At 47.9% G+C, this 22,264-nt stretch overlaps 1 protein-coding gene across 6 annotated transcripts in view; it reads right to left on the minus strand.

The window, feature by feature from the left end:
* The window catches only part of LOC117354776, a 209,284-nt gene that overhangs the window by 179,750 nt on the left and 7,270 nt on the right, over window positions 1-22,264 (minus strand). For all 6 annotated transcript variants that reach the window (XR_004538249.1, XR_004538248.1, XM_033932741.1 and 3 more), the window contains exons 2-3: window positions 15,752-15,858; window positions 5,255-5,412 (exon numbers count right to left, since the gene is read on the minus strand). Coding sequence is in view for 4 of the 6 variants with exons in the window: in XM_033932741.1 (XP_033788632.1) it covers window positions 5,255-5,412; window positions 15,752-15,858 (265 nt within the window). In the remaining 2 variants the exon portion in view is untranslated. The remainder of the gene's footprint in view (window positions 1-5,254; window positions 5,413-15,751; window positions 15,859-22,264) is intronic.

Consider the following 22,264-nt stretch of genomic DNA (forward strand, 5'->3'; position numbering starts at 1 on the left):
AGGGGAGGGTTGTGGGGGTCTGTTGGGGGATCTGGAGGGCTTCCCTGCTGCACTCCCCGGGCTTTTCCATGGTGGGGAGGTGGGGGGTGGGTAGAAGTGGATGGGTGGGGGTTGCATTCTGGGGGGGCTGGGGGTTGGTCTGGCCTTGGAGGGGGGTGGGTTGGGTTAGGGGGTGGGTATCCCCTGGCGACGGGGAGTCTTTCTCTTCTTTCCTTTTTCCCGGAGGGCTGTGCTGGGAGGCTCTTTGGGAATATGAGACCCTATGTATTTCTTTCTTGTTTCTAGGTAGCTCCCATGGATATGGCTGATCTGACTTATATAACTCTTAATGTGGATGGTCTCCACTCTCCCATCAAACGTAAGAAGGTGCTGTCTTTCCTGAAGAGGGAAAGGGTGTCAGTGGCTTTCCTCCAGGAGACCCACCTTACATCTAGTGAACACTCCAAGTTGGTCAGGGATTGGGTGGGAGAGGCGGTGTACTCTTCTTATAACTCCAGACAGCGTGGGGTCGCGATCCTTATCAATAAAGCGGTGGTGGCAGTTACGCATAAGACCATTGTGGATCCCCAGGGTCGTTTTGTTCTTTGGGCTGGCACCCTACAGGACCGTTCGGTGCTCTTGTGCAACGTTTATGGCCCTAATGTGTATGATCACTCTTTCTTTTCCGCTGTGCTTGCTCATATTTTGGCCTTGCCTAATTACGAGCTCATCCTGGCGGGGGATTTCAACATCACTAGCGATCCCACCCTAGACTGCAGACCTCCGAGGGCGGTGCGGGGAGACAACGAGCGCATTGGCGTAAATTTTTTGATGAGCGAGCTGGGACTGGTGGATGTATGGAGAACTCTCCATCCTGGGGAAGCGGATTTTACGTTTTACTCCGCAGTGCATCATACCCACTCCAGGTTGGACTACATCTTGATGCCGTCACAGGCCATTGGTAGGGTGGTACGTACTCACATCCTCGATGTTCCCTTCAGCGATCACGCGGCGGTCTCCCTTACCTTGCACTGGCAGGGCCCTGCCCATGACCGTATCTGGCGCTTGAACCCTTCACTTTATTTAGATAAAACATTTCATGCCTATCTTGAAACGGAATGGGATTTTTACTGTCAAACCAATGGTGGAGGAGAGGTCTCTGATACCATCTTCTGGGAAGCTGCTAAGGCCTTTCTTCGGGGTCGAATTATCGCCTATACGGTGGCACAACGTCGGAAACGCGACGCAGTTTTAGTGTCTCTCACTCGTCAATTACGTTTGTGTAGGAGTGCCTTGCATGCTGTACCTTCGGAGGCCGGTAGGGCGGAATATTTGAGCCTGCGTAAACAAATTGATGTCATTTTTACTGAAAGAGCTATGTCCCATATTGACGTCTACAAGTTTCGGTTGTATCAATGGGGAAATAAGGCGGGCAAATTATTGGCCAATCTGGTGCGCCCTTTTCGTAAGGCTACTCGTATCTCTCGCATAAGGGCGAGCGCTAACATGGTTTACACAGGGGAGGCTGAGATTCAAGACCAATTTGTTCGTTTTTATCAGGATCTCTACGGCCCGGGCCCTTATGATCTGGAGGCGCGTGACATTTTTTTTCGGGACCTTGTGTTACCTCGAGTATCGGACCAGCAGTTAAGTCTGCTGAATGCCCCTATTTCGTGTGATGAGATTACAACTGCGGTGGGGGCGTTGAAACTTGCGAAGGCTCCTGGACCGGATGGTATGGGGCCAGAATTCTATAAGATTCTGAAATTTAAGGTGGGACCGGCATTGGCGGCCATGTACGCTGACATGCAGAACACGGGCCGGGTTCTCCCTGCTCAGAACCATGCCCATGTGGTGGTCCTACCGAAGCCTGGAAAGGATCCGGAACTGGTGGGCTCGTACCGGCCGATCTCCCTTTTGAACCAGGACATGAAACTCCTTACGGCAATTCTGGCGCGCCGATTGGCTCACGTGATTCCTCACTTAGTTCATGCTGACCAGGTGGGCTTTGTCCCGGGTCGATTTGCCTCTGCCAATATCTTGCGGGCGATGGTAGCCCTTGGGGAGGGCAGGACTCGCACAGGGGATGATCTATTGGCTAGCTTGGATGCGGAAAAGGCCTTCGATAAGGTGACTTGGCCTTATCTTTTCTGGGTTGTGCAGCAATTCGGCATTTCTGGGGCCTTCCATCAGTGGATTACTTATCTCTATGCGTCTCCTACGGCCCAGTTGCTTATCAATAAGTGTCGTACGCAGTCCTTCTCGCTGTATAGGGGTACGCGGCAGGGCTGCCCACTGTCTCCGCTTTTGTTTATCCTATCTTTGGAGCCTCTGGCCCAAAAGATCAGGACCTGTTCAGATATTTCGGGCATCCGGGTGGGCGCTGAGGAGTGTAAGGTCTCTCTTTTCGCGGACGATATGTTGATCTTTGTGAGTAGGGCGCGGGAATCGATTCCCTGTCTGACTGCCCTTATTGGGCAGTTTGGGGCATTCTCGGGACTTTGCATTAATTTTAGTAAGTCAGAGGCCCTTCCAGTCTCCTCCCCGTGTGCCTCGCGTTCTGATCCTGGATTTCCATTCCGTTGGGCTGCGGAGGAACTCAAATACCTGGGTATTTTCCTCGGAGCAGACTGGTCCACGGTGTATCGCCGGAACATATCCGATCGATTGAAAACATTGCAAGACTCGTGTGTGCGATGGGGTGAGCTGCCTCTCTCTTTGTGCGGCAGAATTGCTTTGGTGAAGATGGTGCTGCTCCCCAAACTTCTTTATCCTTTGCAGATGATCCCTATCTGGATTAAGGCGGTGGATGAACGTCTCTATCGATCTACTATTGGCTCCTTTATCTGGCACAATCGGAGGGCAAGAATTAGTTGGCGGAAGCTTACTCTGAGCAGGGAGGGGGGGGGCTGGCTTTACCAGATCTACGCTTGTACAATGTCGCCGCCCTGATGAGATGGGTCCATGAGCTTTTTACGGAGGTTCCTCGTTTTGCCCCAGGGGGGCTGTTCGATTCCTGGACGACACCTCACAGAGCTTTTGCTTGTTTGACTTGCCCTCGGTGGAGGCTCCCTCGCTTGGGTCTTGCTTCGGTCTGGTTCCTTCCCCTTTGTAGGGCACTGCGGTGGTGGAGGCATAGGATTGGTCAGGGACAGGGCAACTGGGCTCTTCAACTGATCAGCCACAATCCTGATTTTCCCCCGGGGGTGGGACCCACAGCGGGAGTGGAGACGCGATTCGGCCCCTGTTTCTGTCTGGGTCACGTGTCTGCGCTGAGCTCTGATCCCTTTGTTTTTCCCTCCTTTGACACCCTACGTATTAAGTGGGACTTGCCGCGCATGCCCTTTTTCGCTTACCTCCAGCTGCGGCATTTTTACATGGCTAGCCTTCGGCGCACTCCTGGGGGTGGCTCTTTTTTACGGGTGGACCTGATTTTCTTATCTGTACCTCCGGCCCACAATTCCTTATCCTTTTGGTATCGGACGGCAAGGGCGGAGAGGGCAAATACTTTGCTGCCTGACCTGGCTGCTCGATGGTCTGGAGACTTGGGGGAGGAGGTCACGTCGGGGGAGCTTCAAGCTTGCTTCTCCGAGGTTACTTCGGGGGCCCGCAGTGTACAGCTCCAGGAACTTCAGTTCAAATTGCTCCATCGTGTCTTTTTTACCCGGCTTCGGGGTCTGCAGGCGGGTTTGTGGGATTCAGCGGATTGCACGAAATGTGAGCGTGCGCCGGGGACACTGTTGCACATGATCATTGAATGTCCGTCCCTGGGTGTTTTCTGGAATGGGGTCTTGGACTTTCTTGTTCAGATCTTGGGGGTGCCAGTCCAATGGTCTTATCGGATTTTGGTTTTGGGCCATGGGGTGGAGTTCTTGGATCAGGGTTTCACTGCTGCTCAGTGGCGATTTGTCTATGTCGCTCTCCTGGTTGCCAAGCGGGGGGTCCTTAGCAAATGGATCGATGTGGAACCACCGGTATTAGTGGGGTGGCATCGGGCCTTGAGGGAGGTGGCACATTGGGAGCTGAGGGGTATACGGGGACAGCCGGGGGGGCAGACCCTGTTGTATCAGTCTATCTGGGAGCGGGCTCTTGCTGAGCTTCCTGCGCTTACTGCTCCCGTTTGAGGCTGTTCCTCCTTTCCTTTCTTCTCTTTTCTTTTCTTTCCTTTTTCTTCTTTCTGCCTTTTCTTACTACCTTTTTCATTTTTTTCTCCATTCTCCAGTCGCTGGGGGGGGGGGGGTAGCAGGGTGGTTTTTGGGCTGATTTGGGGGGGGGGGGGGGGGGGGGGGATTCTTCTCTGGGAAAACGAAGGAGATATGCGGCCAGTCTGGTTCTTCTTACGGGTTGTTTGGTGGGTGTTGGGTCTTGCGGGTCCTGGCTGATATCGGGGAGTTTAGAGGGGGGGGGCTTGCTGTTCATTTTGTGTGCCTGGATGATTCAGTCCCTCTCTCATATATCCTTCCTTTCTTCCTGGCCCTTAGGCCTTTTGCATTTGTGTACCGTTTCTTTCTCCTATTGTATTTTATACTTTGTACCTGGCACCTTGTACCTGGTTATTGTTCGGTTGTATTTCCATTGCTTGATTGTTTGTCGGTATGCTCCTTCTTAATAAACACGTTTTAAACCAAAAAAAAAGTTTTCAAAGCTAACAAAAGTGCAAAACAATATACATATATTAATAATCATAATAAGCACTTATAAATCAATAATAATACTGAAAAAAAATAAAAAAAACACAAAAAAACAAACCAATCCAAAACCCTCTAAATTACAGAAAGATGATGGCAGCTAAAGGCCAAATGGCCCATCCACAGTAACCATTACCTCTTTCCTCTCTCTAAGAGATCCCATGTGACTATTCCGGGAGACTGTTCCACGCATCTACCACTCTTTCCTCTCACCTCTTCAAGTTCATTCTCTGCCCTCTCATTCCTGAGCTCTCCTTCATTTGAAAAAGGCTCACCTCCTGTACATTCAAGCCATGGAGAAATTTAAGTGGCTCTATTATATCCCTCCCTCCTGCTTTTCTTCCAGAGTATAGCTACTGAGGTCTCTAAGGCTTTCCCCATACGCTTTATGACAAAGAGCACTAACCAATTTTGCAGCCGAGAGACGTGGGACAGGAAGATCACTTCCCCCTCTCTGGCTTCGTTTCTACTTAGAGCTATGAATGCTTTAATTTTTGGCAATGCTGCTGAACAGAAGAAGCTAGAGAAACGCCTAATTAGCAGCAGACAGCAATGGCAGGAGTCAAGAGAAAGAATAACGAGCTCACCCTGTGGGCTGTTGTCTGTGGCCCAGGCCTCGGGGCTAGTCTGCGACTCCTGACGCTGGGGGAAGCAGGGCAGGTTGAAAGCAGCGATGGCACTGGAGCTGGCTTCATGGGCTGATGTCGTCTGTAGTCGCTGTCTCTCCTGTCCTCCCTGCAGTAACCTGTTGAGACAAAGCCACACTCATGAAGGCAAAGGGAAAACGATTGTAAACCGCTTAGATAACTTGGATAGGCAGTATAGAAATACCCAAAATCAATCAATCAATCAGGGCGAAACAAACAGATGGTCACTGAGTGCTGATGATTCTGTACATGAAGACGATACAGAGGAAGAACAACAAGAAGAGGTAGCCAACAGGTTAAACAAATTCTTCTCGTCAGTCTTCACAAGCAAGGACACATCCACTGTACCAGAACCCGACGTGTTCTTCCATGGTGATCAAGAAGAAAAACTGTCAACAATAGAGGTGAGCCATGAGGATGTCCTCCAACAGATAGATAGATTGAAAAGCGACAAATCACCAGGCCCGGATGGAATCCACCCTAGGGTACTAAAGGAATTAAGAAATGAGATTGCGGGAATACTCCAACGAGTTTGCAACCTATCCTTGAAAACTGGGGAGATCCCGGAGGACTGGAAGATAGCAAATGTTACACCTATCTTTAAAAAAGGGTCAAGAGGAGACCCGGGAAACTACAGGCCGGTAAGTTTGACATCGGTTCCAGGCAAGATGGTAGAAGCACTGATAAAGGACAGCATCTGTGAGCACATCGAAAAACATGGGCTGATGAAAGCGAGCCAACATGGCTTCTGCAAAGGAAGATCGTGCCAAACAAATTTACTGCACTTCTTTGAGGGGGTGAACAGCCAGTTAGACAAAGGGGAACCAATAGACATCATTTATCTCGACTTCCAAAAGGCCTTTGACAAGGTACCCCATGAGCGGCTACTTAGGAAGCTGTGGAACCACGGGGTGGAAGGGGACGTACACAGATGGGTCAAACACTGGTTGGCAGGCAGAAGACAGAGGGTTGGAGTGAAGGGTCACTACTCGGGCTGGAGGAAGGTCACGAGCGGAGGTCCACAAGGGTCTGTACTGGGACCGCTGCTGTTTAATGTATTTATTAATGACCTGGAAACGGGGACGAAATGTGAAGTTATAAAATTTGCGGATGACACTAAACTCTGTAGAAGGGTGAGAACTACGGAAGAGTGTGAGGACCTACAAAGGGACCTAAACAAACTGGAGGAGTGGGCGATTAAATGGCAAATGAACTTCAATGTAGGGAAATGTAAGGTCATGCATATAGGGAAAAAGAACCCGATGTTCAGCTACCAAATGGGGGGATTAGTATTAGAGGGAAGTAACCTTGAAAGAGATTTGGGTGTACTGGTGGATACAACAATGAAATCAACGGCACAATGTGCAGCAGCCGCGAAGAAGGCAAACAGAATGTTGGGTATTATTAAGAAGGGTATTACGACCAGAACAAAATAAGTCATCCTGCCATTGTATCGGGCGATGGTGCGCCCGTACCTGGAGTATTGTGTTCAGTATTGGTCACCATACCTTAAGAAGGATATGGCAACACTTGAGAGGGTCCAGAGGAGAGCGACACGAATGATTAAGGGCATGGAAAACCTCTCATACACTGAAAGGTTGGAGAGACTGGGGCTCTTCTCCCTGGAAAAGCGGAGACTCAGGGGAGATATGATAGAGACCTACAAGATCAGGAAGGGCATAGAGAAAGTAGAGAGGGACAGATTCTTCAAACTTTCAAAACATAGAAGAACAAGAGGGCATTCTGAAAAATTGGAAGGGGACAGATTCAAAACAAATGCTAGGAAATTTTTCTTTACCCAGCGTGTGGTGGACACCTGGAATGCACTTCCAGAGGACGTAATAGGACAGAGTACGGTACTGGATTTCAAGAAAGGATTGGATGATTTCCTGCTGGAAAAAGGGATAGAAGGGTATAGATAGGGAGCTACTGCGCAGGTCCTGGACCTGTTGGGCCGCCGCGTGAGCGGGCTGCTGGGCACGATGGACCTCGGGTCTGACCCAGTGGAGGCATTGCTTATGTTCTTTATGTTCTTATAAGTAAAAGCGTGCACCAAAAACCAGCTCACATAGACATTTGCTCTTTCATGCTGTGACGGGAAGATGAACAAAAAGTCCCAAAGTTACAGTAAGATCTCTGAATCAACAAAATGATCCTTATCTGCCGACATAAACATTATGATGAGATTACCTAGGGTTGACATATTTATTAAATAAAAAAACAGATGACACAGGAACCCCACCCTTCCCTCCCACTAGTCTCATCCCTATGCTGCCGCGCCCCCCCCCAACCACCTCGGAGTCAGCTATGGCTTTCTGAGTCTCCCCGTCCCAGTACCTCCGGGCAGCCGGCAGCGTTAGCAACAGAATACTGCTGCTGTTGGCCTGTCTTAGAAGCCTTCCCATGTAGGCAGCTGAACAGCAAAGGCTTCCGGGGCATATTCCATGGAAACTGGCCTAGCTGGCTATGTCAAATTTCCAGAGATTGGAAAGAAGTGTATGCGGGTAAATGGGATGCCCATGTGGAATCCCTAAGAGGGTCGAGTTAAGATGTAGGGTCGTTAGGAGTGGGATCTCTAGGAAAATAAGCCTAGGTGGATGGGTCTGTTAGGTGGGCAGACTTGATGGGCTATGGCCCTTTTCTGCCATCATTTTCTATGTTTCTATGATCCTGTGTAAGAACCTTAGACCCCCTTCTACTAAGTCGTGGCTGAGTTTTCAACCGTGCCACTAAATGCTCTGACACTGCTCTCAGCATCTGAGCATTTATAAATCTCTACCGTAGGAGGGGATTAGACATAGCTTCATAGTCTTGATTTCTTAATTTCTATAAGGATGGACTCTCCAAAAGGTTCAAAACAACAACTCAAACTTGTCCATCTGAAATCTCTTCAGCAAATCGCAGTCTTTCCATTTTTAAATTCCAAACATAAATAAGTCAAGGAATTGGGACTTGTATACCGCCTTTTTGTAGTTTGACAACCTTTCTGTCCCTATGGGGATTAAGAGACTTGCCCAGAGTCAAAAGGAGCGGAATGGGATTTGAAACCAGAACCTCAGGGTGCTGAGTCTGCCCCAAACTCGCTTCCATAAGTAGTTACAAGCAATTTTCTTCACTTGCAACTTGGATGAAATTGAGTTAGTTCAAAAAGGTATTGAGTTGCTTTAAAGGTTTTCTGACTATGAGATCTTATCGGGATATGCTGAGGGTAGATTTTCTGATTTATGGAAACCAATGTCTAGTGTTCCACAGGGCTCCCCTTTATCCCCTCTTCTTTTTAAAATCTATATGACCACTTTAAAGAAACTTAATTTAGACCTATGCAGATGATACTTTCATTGGAGGTATTAAACTTAACATTAAACTTAACATCTGACGTTAATTCTTGTATTTCTAGACTCCAAGACTGGGCTAACTTCTCAAACTGATTCCTAATTCTCTTCATTAACAAGGCAATGTCGTCACCCTCACTCAGTCACAAACTTCAAGATCCCATCCCCTGCTATAGCTATTTGACTCCTTCTCTCATACACCTATTACCCTGCAGAATCAGGCTCTCCCCCCGCCAGCCTCATTATTACGGTATGATCTACAGCAGGTCGTTCATCCTCACTCATTATCCCTGGTACCTGTCTATAATAATGCAATAGGATTTTCGTCTAGTGCTGCAAGCATTAATATTAGGAAGGTTGAACTGTAATACGCTTTATTTGGCGGTGGTGAAAACAAAAAGTAGGGCATTGCAAGTTTTGATGAACTCTGCTGCAAGACCGACTGTGGGTGCTTCACGGCTGGTCCATATTACGTCAATTCTGAAGCAGTTACAATATAGCACAGTTACTTACCGTAACAGATGTTATCCAGGGACAGCAGGCAGCTATTCTCACATATGGGTGACGTCATCGACGGAGTGCCTTCCCGCCCAGCGCAGGGCGCGTCTCCTCAGTTCAGATAGCTAGTAGAGAAGCCAACCAGGGGAGGTGGGTGGGTTGTGAGAACAGCTGTCTGCTGTCCCAGGACAAGCAGTCAGGTATTCTCACATATGGGTGACCTCCAAGCTAACCAGAATGGGATGGTGGGAGTGTTGGCAATTTAGGAGAATAAATTTTGTAATACTGTTTAGCCAAACTGTCCATCCCATCTGGAGAAAGTATCCAGACAATAGTAAGAAGTGAAGGTATGAACCGAGGACCAAGTAGCAGCCTTGCAAATTTCCTCAATAGGTGTAGATCTGAGGAAAGCTACTGAAGCTGCCATTGCTCTGACTTTATGGGCTGTGACTTTAAGTTTCAAGTTTTATTTGTTTTTTATTAATCGCTTAAATAAAATTTTTTCTAAGCGAATTACAATAAGTAAAATAACATGTAATTTTACAAAATATTAAAAAACATATAATATAACAAAGTATTAAAATATAAAACAAAACAGGCAAACAAAACAAAAACTAAATAAAACAAAGCATAAAAGAACAGTAGATAATATCAGAGAGAAAGGGGTAATCCAGCCTGGGCATAGCAGAAAGAGATACAAGCCGCCATCCAGTTGGAGATGGTACGCTTAGAAATAGGATGGCCCAACTTATTTGGATCGAAAAAAACAAAAAGTTGAGGAGCAGTTCTGTGTGGTTTGGTGCGTTCCAAGTAGAAGGCCAAAGCACGTTTACAGTACAAGTATGAAGAGCTGATTCTCCAGGATGAGAATGAGGCTTTGGAAAAAACACTGGAAGTAAGATGGATTGGTTGAGATGAAATTCCGAGACTACTTTAGGTAGGAATTTAGGATGAGTACGAAGAACCACCTTGTCATGATGGAACACAGTGAATGGTGGGTCAGTAACTAAAGCTTGCAAGTGAGATACTTCAGATGAGCCTTATCAATTGGTTCAAATGAAGGCTTCATGAGTTGAGTAAGGACAACATTGAGGTCCCAAACCACAGGAGGCGGTTTGAGAGGAGGTTTAACATTGAAGAGTCCTTTCATGAATTTGGAAATCACTGGATGAGCAGAGAGGGGTTTGCTTCAATAGGCTGATGGAAAGCCGCAATTGCACTGAATGGACTCGGATAGATGTAGACTTGAGGCCAGAATTGGATAAGTGCAAAAGGTAGTCCAAAACAGAAGATAAGGAGGAATGCTGAGGCTCCTTATGATGAGAAAAACATCACATAGAAAATCTAGTCCACTTTTGGTGATAGCACTGTCTAGTGGTAGGCTTCCTAGAAGCTTCTAAAACATCTCTCACAGATTGAGAATACTGAAGAGGAGCTACGTTGAAAGGTACCAAGCTGTCAGGTGTAGAGACTGCAGGTTGGGATGAAGCAGAGATCCTTGACTCTGTGTAAGCAGAGAAGGAAAAACTGGTAGAAGGTATGGCTCCCTGGTGATGAGTTGAAGTAGAAGGGAGTACCAAGGTTGTCTTGGCCACCGAGGAGCGATTAGAATCATGGTGGCATCAGTTTGACCAGAGTCTTGAGAATGAGAGGAAATGGAGGGAATGCATAGAGGAAGAGATTTGTCCATTCCAGAAGAAAAACATCTGCCTCGAGGCGGTGAGGAGAGTATATCCTGGAGCAGAACTGAGGCAGTTTGAAGTTGTGGAGAGCCGCAAAGAGGTCTATCTGAGGGGTTCCCCACTGTGAAAAAATGTAATGAAGAGGCGAGGAATGGAGAGTCCATTCGTGAGGTTGCAGAACACGACTCAAGTTGTCCGCCAAGCAATTCTTCGCCCCTTGAATATAGACAGCTTTGAGGAAGGTGTTCTGGCGGATTGCCCAGTCCCAAACCTTCAGAGCTTCTTGACAAAGGGAGGCAGATCTCGTTTCTCTTTGTTTGTTGATATAATACATGGCGACTTGGTTGTCCATCCGTATGAGGACTACCTGGTCGCGAAGAAGATGTTGAAAAGCGTTGAGAGCCTTGAAAATCACTCTGAGTTTCAACAGATTTATGTGACATTGACGATCCATACTGGTCCAGTGGTCTTGAGTAAGGAGACCATTGAGATTAGCGCCCCAAGCATAGGTTGAAGAGACTGTCGTGAGGACCGTCTGATGAGGGGGCGTTTGAAAAAGCAAGCCTCTGGAAAGATTTCATCTTGCTTAATAGTCTACGGTGTGGGACGTTGTCAAAAGCCTTACTGAAATCCAAGTACACTATGTCCAGAGACTCTCCCGAGTCTAGCTTTCATGTTACCCAATCAAAGAAGCTGATAAGGTTGGATTGGCATGACCTACCCTTAGTGAATCCATGTTGACTGGGATCCCTTAGATTCCCCTCATCCAAGATCGTGTCTAATTTACCTTTAAGTAGTGTTTCCATGAGTTTACACACTATTGATGTGAGACTCACTGGTCTGTAATTCGCAGCCTCTGCTCTGCAACCCTTTTTGTGCAGAGGAACGACGTTAGCTGTTTTCCAGTCCAGGGGGACTCTCCCCGTATTTAGGGAGAGATTGAAGAGCACAGCTAACGGTTCTGCCAGGACATCGCACAACACTCTGGGCACTCTTGGGTGCAATCTGTCCGGTCCCATGGCTTTGCTCACCTTGAGTCTTGACAGTTCGCTGTAAACATCCGCTGGTGTGAACTCAAAATTCTGAAATGGGTCTTCTTTGCTTGGCTTTGCTTCCAGCTGTGGCCCGTGCCCTGGTGCCTCGCAGGTAAAGACTGAGCAGAAGTAATCATTCAGTAGTTTGGCTTTATTGGAATCTGTTTCCACATAATTCCCGTCTGATGTTCTAAGGCGTACTATCCCGTTTGTGTTCTTTTTCCTGTCACTAATATACCTGAAGAAGGATTTGTCCCCTTTCTTAATGTTCTTTGCTAGAGTTTCTTCCACTCGAAGTTTGGCCTCCTTGACTGCTGTTTTGACAGCAGCAGACCTTATCCTGTATTCAATGTTAGCTTCTTTTTCCCCGGTGCGTTTGAATTAAAGAAATGCTCTTTTCTTTTCCTTGACTAGGTACGAGACCTCATCAGTGAACCATTGGGGTTTCTTTTTTCTTTGTTGTTTATTTACCAATTTTATGTAGCGGATAGTTGCCTCATGTAGGGTCGATTTCAGGGTTGACCACATAGCTTCCACATTATCAGTTACTTCTTGAACCTGCAGCGTCTGATGGACGAAATTTCCCATGCGTGTGAAGTCAGTGCCCCGGAGTACCCTCGTTTTTGTTTGTGATCTAGGGAAACCCTGCTTAAGGTTGAACCATACCATGTTATGATCACTGGTGGCTAGCGTTTCTCCCACTGAGACCTCCGAGACGCTTTCCACGTTCGTAAGTACCAGGTCCAGGATGGCCTGGGCCCTAGTGGGCTCTAGTACCATTTGTTTGAGTCGTACTCCCTTCATGGATGTTAATATCCTCCTGCTACCACAAGTTGTCGCTGAGAGAGGGAGGGGGATTCTGAAAGTGGTGAGCCATATGGATGAGGTCAAAAGGGAAATGACAAGATGAGTGAGAGAGCAGTGAGTACAGTGGTAGAAATGTGGTAATGGGGAGTAGATAGAAGGAAATAGGAGGCTGGGAAAGGAGTGAGATGGGAAATGGGAGAGCTAGGGACTGAGAGGTAGCTGAACATTTATAAAGCAGAATTGAGAGGTAGCTGAACATTTATAAAGAAGAAGGGTGAGAAAGAAGGCAAGATTTGAGTGGACAGAGGCAAAAAAGAGAAAAAGTTAAGAAGGCTGAAAGGGAAAAATCAATACGTTGGAGACAGGCATAAGGAAAGAATGGAACAATATTGAGAAGAGGAGAAAAACTGGACAGCAGACATTGGAAAGAGAATTGGTAGAAGATCGACAAAAAGCAGAAAGAGAAACTGGGACCAAGATAATGGAAAAACAAAACATCCAGACAATAAGGTAGAAAAAATTGTTTTATTATGAATTTATTAACTGGAATATGTTAGCTTTGGGATATGTGGATCACAATTATTTTTGTATTCAGTGGCGTAGTCATATACAGCTGATTTGGGGGAGGGACTGGAGCCCAAAATTAGTGGAGGGGCACCAAAGTTTCTCCCTGCCTGAGTGCAATTTATAAATACTTGAGCTAGTGGAGATTCCCAAGCCCTGCCAACTGAAGACATCTTCCTCCAATCTGGCAACTCAAAATCTCCAAGCTTTGCAGCCAAAGGCAATATCCTCAAGCTGCCCCTGCTTTCATGCATACATGAAAACCAAGGAGGGGGCAGGGAGGAGGCCCAAAAAAGCAGTAATATTTACCCTGATTAAACGATCCTCCACGTGCGCTGCTGACAGCTGATTCAGTATCCCAGCTCTGATGAGGCTCACCTCTGAAGAGGCTCACCATAGCTGTAATAGAAATGAATGGGAGAACCAGGAACGCACATCCCTGCTCATCAGAGTGGGGATGCGGAAGCCTGTGGCTGCTCCCACTGTCAGCGGTGTACGTGGAGGATCACTCAGTCAGGGTAAGAATTACTGCTTTTTTGGGTTCCTCTCCACAGTGTCCCTTTAATGAAGCTTTATTATTAGATATGTACATCTTCTATATTAGTGATTGCAAATTTGGGACCTGCTCAGCCTTTTTTTTTGCTCATCAGCTAGTGTTGGTGTTTGTGCGGCCCCAGAAAATTTTTTTGTCCAATGTGGCCCAGGGAAGCCAAAAGGTTGGACACCCCTACCCTACTCCTTCACTGTAAGCAGGGAGGGTTAATTTGCATAGCATCAAATTTGCACCAACATCTTTCCCTGTCCCGTCCCACCCGGCTATTTTTTCGTGCCACCCGGCTAGAAAAAATTTCTGGGGAGAACACTGGGCCTGTCCCGGAAAACGAACAGAAGAAGAAAAAAAAAAATTTTTTTTTTTTAACTAAAATAAAAGAAATAAACTAAAAACAGCGATTCGTGAGGAAAAAACCACAAACAGCGGTCGAGAGAAGGCACAAAGGAACGAAGTTAAATGCAGAGAGTCAAAGACAGACTTCTCGGCTCCGCGGAAAACTGAGAACTGAGGAGACGCGTCCTGCGCTGGGCGGGAAGGCACTCGCGCATGCGCGGTGCGGGCGACTCGAAATTCGAGTTTCTTCAAGCAAGTCTGCTTGTGAGGCGTCCGCATCCGGGCTCCTTCGATGACGTCACCCATATGTGAGAATACCTGCCTGCTTGTCCTGGGATAAAAAGTGCTCTTGATTCTACATCGGGTTTTATATCATACAGACCCTGGATGTTTTTGAGATTTATTGGAGTTGCACTGTCCAAGAAGGGAATTAAGATCTGTACAGGATATGAGATTGTCATTGATGAAAGAGAGAAATGTGATACATACCAGGGTTGTGAATTCGATGTTTTCAGTCGTAGGGTGACATTTTGGAACTCATTGACAGGTCAGTTATAATTATGTCAACCTAGGGATACTTTTGAAGAAACTTTTGAAGAGTTATTTGTCAATGTATTTCTGTGATACTTTTCAAAACTCATGAAGATTTAGTTATAGGACAATGCATTTATGTAAATGAATATGTTTGTAGTGGAGGATGTAGGAGAGTCTGAGTATATGTTGTATTGTATTGTTACTTTCCATGTTTTGTAAACTGCCTAGACTTTAGGCGGTATATACCGTATTTACCGGCATATAGGACACAGCCGCATAAGATGCACCCCTCTTTTTATATACATTTTTGAGAAAATAAATACTGATGCACGTGTACAGTGCCCCCTCCCCTGTCAGACTCTGCTCACACGCCCTTCCCTCCCAGGCTTTCCACCCTGTCCCCTCTCCCTGCCCTGTCTGTCCTACCTCCTCTGCTAACCTGGTCGGTCGGTTGCTGCCGTGGCTGCCCCGAGTTCTGTACTGAGCAGGGGTGTGCTTCAGCGCTGCTGCTTGGCGCTGAGCGGCTTCCGCAAATTCTCACTTTAGTGCCAAAGCATGCCCCTGCTTGGTACCGCTCAGCCAGAACTGGGGGTGGCCACAGCAGCGACAAACCGACCTAGCAGCAGGGCAGGAGCACGGAAAGCTTGCTCCTGCACGCTGCACCTCTGGACCACCAGAGATTCCAGCAGCAGAGGAGGTAGGACGGCGGGGTGCAGAGCCTGGCTGCCCAGTGGAGGCTACATTAACTACGGTATATTAATATAAACCAGAAATTTTGGCTCATAATTTTGATTATCAGCGCATAAGACACACAACATATTTTAAGCGTATTTGAGGGGGAAAAAGTGTGTCCTATACGCCGGCAAATACGGTGCATTTTGAAAAATAAATATGTAAACCGCTTTGATTTTAACCATAGAACCCAACCTCTCTCTGTCATCCCACCATGCTACTAATAAAGGACATATCACTTGCCCGCACTCACAAAGTTGGGACTTGGCAAACCATGGTTCATTCTCTCTCCCCATCTCCTAATCAACGTGCGACTCATCCTCCCTATATTTCAGCAAGAAGAAGTCTGAGAGGTAAAATCTACTCACCATTCTGTGGCCTCCTGGACACTGAGGAACCCTGCCTGGACGGCAGCCTGCACCTGCCTTTCATTAAAGCCCATTTCGTACAGAGTGAGGAAGAGATCTCCAATTGTCTATAAAATAATTCAGAGGGACAGAAAGCACAGTTACTTACCGTAACAGTTGTTATCCGGGGACAGCAGGTAGATATTCTCACATATGGGTGACATCACCGAAAGAGCCCCGCAGCGGACAGCCTCGAAAGCAAACTTGCTTGAAGATCTCGATCTTTCGAGTGCTGCATTGCGCATGCGCGCGTGCCTTCCCGCCCGAATTAGGGGGCGCATCTCCTGTGAGGATCCTCAGTTCAGATACCTAGCCAAGAAGCCAACTAGGGGAGGTGGGAGGGTTGTGAGAATATCTGCCTGCTGTCCCTGGATAACAACTGTTACGGTAAGCAACTGTGCTTTATTCCAGGACAAGCAGGCAGCATATTCTCACACATGGGTGACCTCCAAGCTAAGCAAAAAGGGATGGAGGGAAGTTGGCAAGTTAAGAAAAAAGATTTTGCAAACCAGATTGGCCAAAATGGCCATCCCTCCTGGAGAAAGTATCCAGACAGTAATGAGAGGTGAAAGTATGAACCGAGGACCAAGTGGCAGCCTTGCAGATTTCCTCAATAGGAGTTGATCTGAGGAAAGCTACAGATGCCGCCATAGCTCGAACTTTGTGGCCCGTCACTCAACCTTGTAGAGGAAGACCAGCCTGAGCATTGCAGAAAGAGATGCAAGCAGCCATCCAGTTGGAGATGGTACGCTTCGAGATAGGATGTCCCAACCTATTCGGATCAAAAGAGATGAAGAGTTGAGGAGATGTTCTGTGAGGTTGAGTGCGTTGGAGGTAGAAAGCCAAGGCACGTTTGCAATCCAAAGTATGAAGGGCTGCCTCTCCAGAATGAGAATGCGGCCTTGGAAAAAAGACTGGCAGAACAATAGATTGGTTGATGTGAAATTCAGAAACAACTTTAGGCAAGAATTTAGGATGTGTACGAAGGACTACCTTATCATGGTGAAAGACCGTGAAAGGTGGGTCCGCAACCAATGCTTGCAACTCACTGACTCGGCGAACCAAAGTGAGGGCAATCAAGAAAACAGCTTTCCAAGTGAGGTACTTGAGGTGAGCCTTGTCAATAGGTTCAAATGGAGGTTTCATCAGTTGAGCCAGAACAACATTAAGATCCCAAACCACAGGCGGCAGTTTAAGAGGTGGATGAAGATTAAAAAGCCCTTTCATAAAGCGGGAAACCATGGGGTGTGCAGAGAGAGGTTTCCCATCCACAGGCTGATGAAAATCAGCAATAGCACTGAGATGGACTCGAATAGATGTAGATTGGAGGCCCGATTGGGATAAGTGAAGCAAATAGTTCAGACCTGAAGCTAAGGAGGAAGACATCGGATGAAGCTGACGGCTGGAACACCTAGCAGAGAATCTAGTCCACTTTTGGCCATAACATTGACGAGTGGACGGCTTCCTGGAAGCAAGGAAGACATCTTGAACAGACTGAGAAAATTGAGAAAGGTACCAGAAAGGTACCAAGCTGTCAAGTGTAGAGACTGCAGATTGGGATGAAGCAAAGACCCTTGACTCTGAATGAGCAGAGAAGGAAAAACTGGCAGAAGTAGAGGCTCCCTGATACTGAGTTGAAGTAGAAGGGAGTACCACGGTTGTCTGGGCCACCGAGGAGCTATCAGAATCATGGTGGCATGGTCCGACTTCAGCTTGACAAGAGTCTTGAGAATTAGAGGAAATGGAGGGAAGGCATAAAGAAACTGATTCCTCCAGTCCAGAAGAAAAGCATCCGCCTCAAGACAGTGAGGCGAGAAAATGCGGAAGCAAAACAGAGGCAGTTTGAAGTTGCTGGGCGACGCAAAAAGGTCTATCTGAGGGATCCCCCACCGAGCAAACACCTGACGAAGCATGGGGGAATTGAGCATCCATTCGTGAGGTTGCAGTAGATGACTCAATTTGTCTGCTAGATAGTTCTGTTGACCCTGAATGTAGACAGCTTTGAGAAAGATGGTGTGAGAAATCGCCCACTGCCACAACAGGAGAGCTTCTTGACAAAGGGAATGAGACCCCGTCCCTCCCTGTTTGTTGACATAATACATGGCCACTTGATTGTCTGTTCGAACCAGTCCTACCTGGTCGTGAAGAAGATGATGAAAAGCTTGGAGAGCAAGGAAAATCACTCTGAGTTCCAACAGATTGATATGACACCGTCGGTCGTCAGAAGTCCACAACCCTTGCGTATGGAGACCATCGACGTGGGCTCCCCACGCGTAGGTGGATGAATCGGTCGTGAGCACTTTCTGATGAGGAACACCGTGAAACCGCAAACCTCTGGAAAGATTGGAAGAGAGCATCCACCAGCGGAGAGAATTCTTCAATAAAGGAGTCACCGATATTCGGCGAGAAGGCAGGTCCAGAGCTTGTTGCCATTGAGATGCCAGGGTCCACTGAGGTATGCAAAGGTGAAGTCTGGCCTAGAGAGCTGCACGGGAACGGGGATGACGGGAATCCCGCGGGACCTGCGGGGATCCCGCGGATTCCCCCTTTGGGTCACGGGGATCCCGTGGGGACGCCCCCTAGGGTCTCGGGGATCCCGTGGGGACGCCTCCGAGGGTCGCGGGGTTCCTGCGGGGTTGGATCACAGCGGGGTTGGTCGAGCCGCGAGGGTAGTCTCCTTCTCCTTACCTGCCCTGTCGCAGCACACATCCGACCGGAAATCTTCCCGATGTCAGCGCTGACGTCGGAGGGAGGGCTTAAGCAAAGCCCTCCCTTCCTCCGACGTCAGCGCTGACATCAGGAAGACTTCCGGTCGGCTGCGTGCGGCAGGGCAGGTAGGAAGAAGGCAATGGCGTACGAAAGAGGGGGGAGGGGGCGGTCCGCCCCGGAGAATGTGCACAGCCGGTCAGGTCCCCCGATCAACCGACAACAGGCCCGGCCGACAAATCTCCCTGCCCTGTAGCCGCGAATCTAAATTACCTCTTACAGCAGCTTCACTACTCCAGCTGCTGTAAGAAGGTAATTTAGATTCGCGGCTACAGGACAGGGAGATTTGTCCGACCGGGCCTGTTCTGTTGTCGGTCGGGTGCAAAAGCGCCACAAAGGTGGAGGCAGGGAGGGAGGAAAGGTGGAGTGGAGAAGAAAAGACGCTTAAGGGGGGAGAAGGCCGCTGAAAGTACTGGGGAAGACAAAGGGGTGGAAAAGAACGCTGAAAGGACATGGGGTAAACGGGAGAAAGGGGGGGGAAGGACCCTGAAAGCACTGGGGAAGACAAAGGGGTGGAGAATGCCACTGAAAGGACATGGGGAAGGCAGAGAGGGGAGAAGGATGCTGCCTGACAGGACATGGGGAAGATGGTGGGGGAGAAGGACACTGAAAGGAAATGGGGAAGAGGGAATGGGAAGAAGACGCTGGCAGGGAAGAAGACAGAGGTGCCAGACTATGGGGGGAGCGGAGGGAAAAAGATGGGTGCCAGACCAATTTGGGAGGGGGGAGAAAGGGAGAGGCACAGTAACAGAGCAAATGGAAGACACAGAGAGAAGAGAGGCAGTGGATGGAAGGAATTGAATGAGAACATGAAGAAAGCAGAAACCAGGCAATAAAGGTAGGAAAAAAATTATTATTTTTTTTTTTTTTGCTTAAGGATAAAGTAGTATATTAGTTGTGTTGATAAAAATTTATAAACATTAGAGGCTCTGGTAGAAACCCGTTTACAAAGTATGTATTCTTCCCAATTAATATTTCCAAATTAATAAAGTCTTTTTGCTTATTTTTAAATGGGTTTCTACCAGAGCCTTTAATTCAGTAGCATAATTAAATGAAATAACTATTTCTGTAGTTTATAGGGACAGGTGGGGACGTAGGGGATTCCTCACGGGGACGGGCGGGGACGGAGGGGATTCCTCGCGGGGACGGGTGGGGACGGAGGGATTCCTCGCGGGGACGGGTGGGAGTCCTCACGGGGACGGGTGGGGACGGGTGGGACTTTGGCGGGGACGGGTGGGATTTCTGTCCCCGCGCAACTCTCTAGTCTGGCCAGGGGGGTCACATGAACCGTAGAAGCCATGTGACCGAGCAGAACCATCATCTGACGTGCCGAGATGGTCGGAAGAGAAGACACCTGTCGGCAGAGTCGAAAGAGGGTCTCTTGACGATTCAATGGAAGGAAAGCCCTCATGTTGACAGAATCCAGAGTTGTGCCAATAAATTGGAGAGACTGGGCTGGAACCAATTGAGATTTGGGAAAGTTGATATGGAATCCCAGACTTTGAAGAAATGTAATAGTCTGATGGGTCGCTGCAATAACATCTGGAAGAGAAGGGGCCTTGATAAGCCAATCGTCGAGGTAGGGGAACATCTGAAGACCTCGAGAGCGCAGAGCCGCAGCCACGACAACCAAACACTTGGTGAACACTCTGGGGGAGGCTGCCAGGCCGAAGGGAAGAACCCTGTATTGGAGATGGAGATTCCCAACCTTGAATCTGAGATATTTGTGAAAGTTTGGATGAACAGGGATATGAGTATAAGCCTCTTTGAGATCCAGAGAGACAAATCCAATCCCCCCAATCCATGAGGGAGTACAAGGTTGGTAACGAGAGCATGCAAAACTTCTCTTTGACTAGAAATTTGTTGAGGGCTCGAAGATCCAGAATGGGTCGCAAATCCCCAGTCTTCTTGGGCACCAGGAAGTATCTGGAGTAGAACCCCAGATTGTGCTGGGAAGGAGGAATCTCCTCCACCACTCGAAGATGAAGAAGCACCCGAGCCTCCTGAAGAAGAAGGGGGAGTTGCGAGGAACTGGAATGACACTTTCTTGGAGGGTGATCTGGGGGCACCTGAATCAGGCGCAGAGAATATCCCTCGCGGATGATGGTCAGAACCCAGAGGTCCGATGTAATGTTTTCCCAACTGGAAGAAAAAAGGGAAAGACGACCTCCAATGGGCAGGGAAGAGTTTGGATGCAAGAAGGTTGGAATGCTCAAGGCTGGACCGTCAAAAAGACGGAGCCGGTTTCGCAGGAGCAGGCGTCTGAGGCTTCTGAGGGCGTTGTTGCTGAGGACGCCAAGGAGGAGGATGAGAGAAAGCCGGAGTGGTCTTCATAGGGTAGCGACGAGCAGGTGGTTTGTAAGCTCGAGTCGTAGAAGGTTTTGGCTTTGACCAAAGCAGAGAAGCAAAAGAGCGCGTGTTCAGAGAGCCTCTTCGTGGCCGCCTCAATCGAATCGTCGAAAAGCCAGACGATCCTGTAAGTTAGGGTCCATATCGACTATCCTGAGCCAGGCTAGACGACGCATGGCCACCGCAAAAGCCGATACCCTGGAAGAAAGCTCAAACGCATCATAAGATGCCTGCAACATGAAAAGCCGCAACTGGGAAAGTGTTTGAACAATTTGCTTAAACTCCAGCAGACGGGATTTGGACAAATCTGGATAGAAAGATGGCAACAGCTTCAAGAAATGATTGAAGTAGGATGTAAAAACATAGTTATTGTTTAAGATCCTGTTAGCCATCATGGAATTTTGGTATAATCTACGACCAAACATCCATGGTGCGACCCACCCGGCCGGGAGGCACAGTAGCAGATATCTTAGATGGTTGAGCTTTCTTTAGGGAGGACTCAACCACCAAGGACTGGTGGGACAGCTGAGATTTTTCGAAGCCCTTACAGGGAACAGTGCGATAGCGTGACTCTAACTTAGAAGGAATGGCTGTAACAGAATAAGGAGTCTCCATATTCCTCATAAAAGTCTGCTTGAGGACCGGTGTCATGGGTAAGCACAGAGTTTCCTTAGGAGGATGTGATAACTCCATGTCCGCCAAGTATTCCGGGGTGTATTTGGAATCCGAGTGCAAATCCAAATGAAGAGCCTGCCCCATATCAAACACAAACTTGGCAAAGGAAGAGGATTTCGAAGTCGAAGGCTCATCCGGAGAAGCAGATCGTGACCGAGGAGCCACTGAATAGGACGGGGAAGCCTCCCGGGAGTACTGCGACACAGGCTCCGACTCCACATGCACAGTGACAGAAGAAACCCCACTGCCTGTCTGTGGTGGAGTAAAAGAATGTTTTCTCTTCAAACTCCTCGACGGTGACGTCCTCGGAGTTCGAGGCATAGAATGTGTCGACGCCAGAGGAGAGAAGTCTCGTAACACAGGCCTCGAAGGCGGAGTCCTGTAAGAAGATTTATGGTACACTCAGCAGTTTCATAAACACGTTACGTCTCTGTTAAGCTTGTCTAGGGAAAACCATAAACTCTGATCCAAGTTCAAATATCTTGGTCTATTTATACGACACAAAACCCAGGCTAATGAGAAATATCTTTATTATGAAAATAGAAAAATATAATTCACAAGCCAGCTGCAATATTTAAAAATATCTGATTACACAAATGAAACTCAGTACATAATTATCACAATCTAATTGTTAGACAATCTACTTGTTACACACACACTAAACAATTCCTTATAATAATAATC

The sequence above is a fragment of the Geotrypetes seraphini genome, chromosome 2 (genome assembly GCF_902459505.1).
Source record: "Geotrypetes seraphini chromosome 2, aGeoSer1.1, whole genome shotgun sequence".
NCBI classification, from domain to species: domain Eukaryota; kingdom Metazoa; phylum Chordata; class Amphibia; order Gymnophiona; family Dermophiidae; genus Geotrypetes; species Geotrypetes seraphini.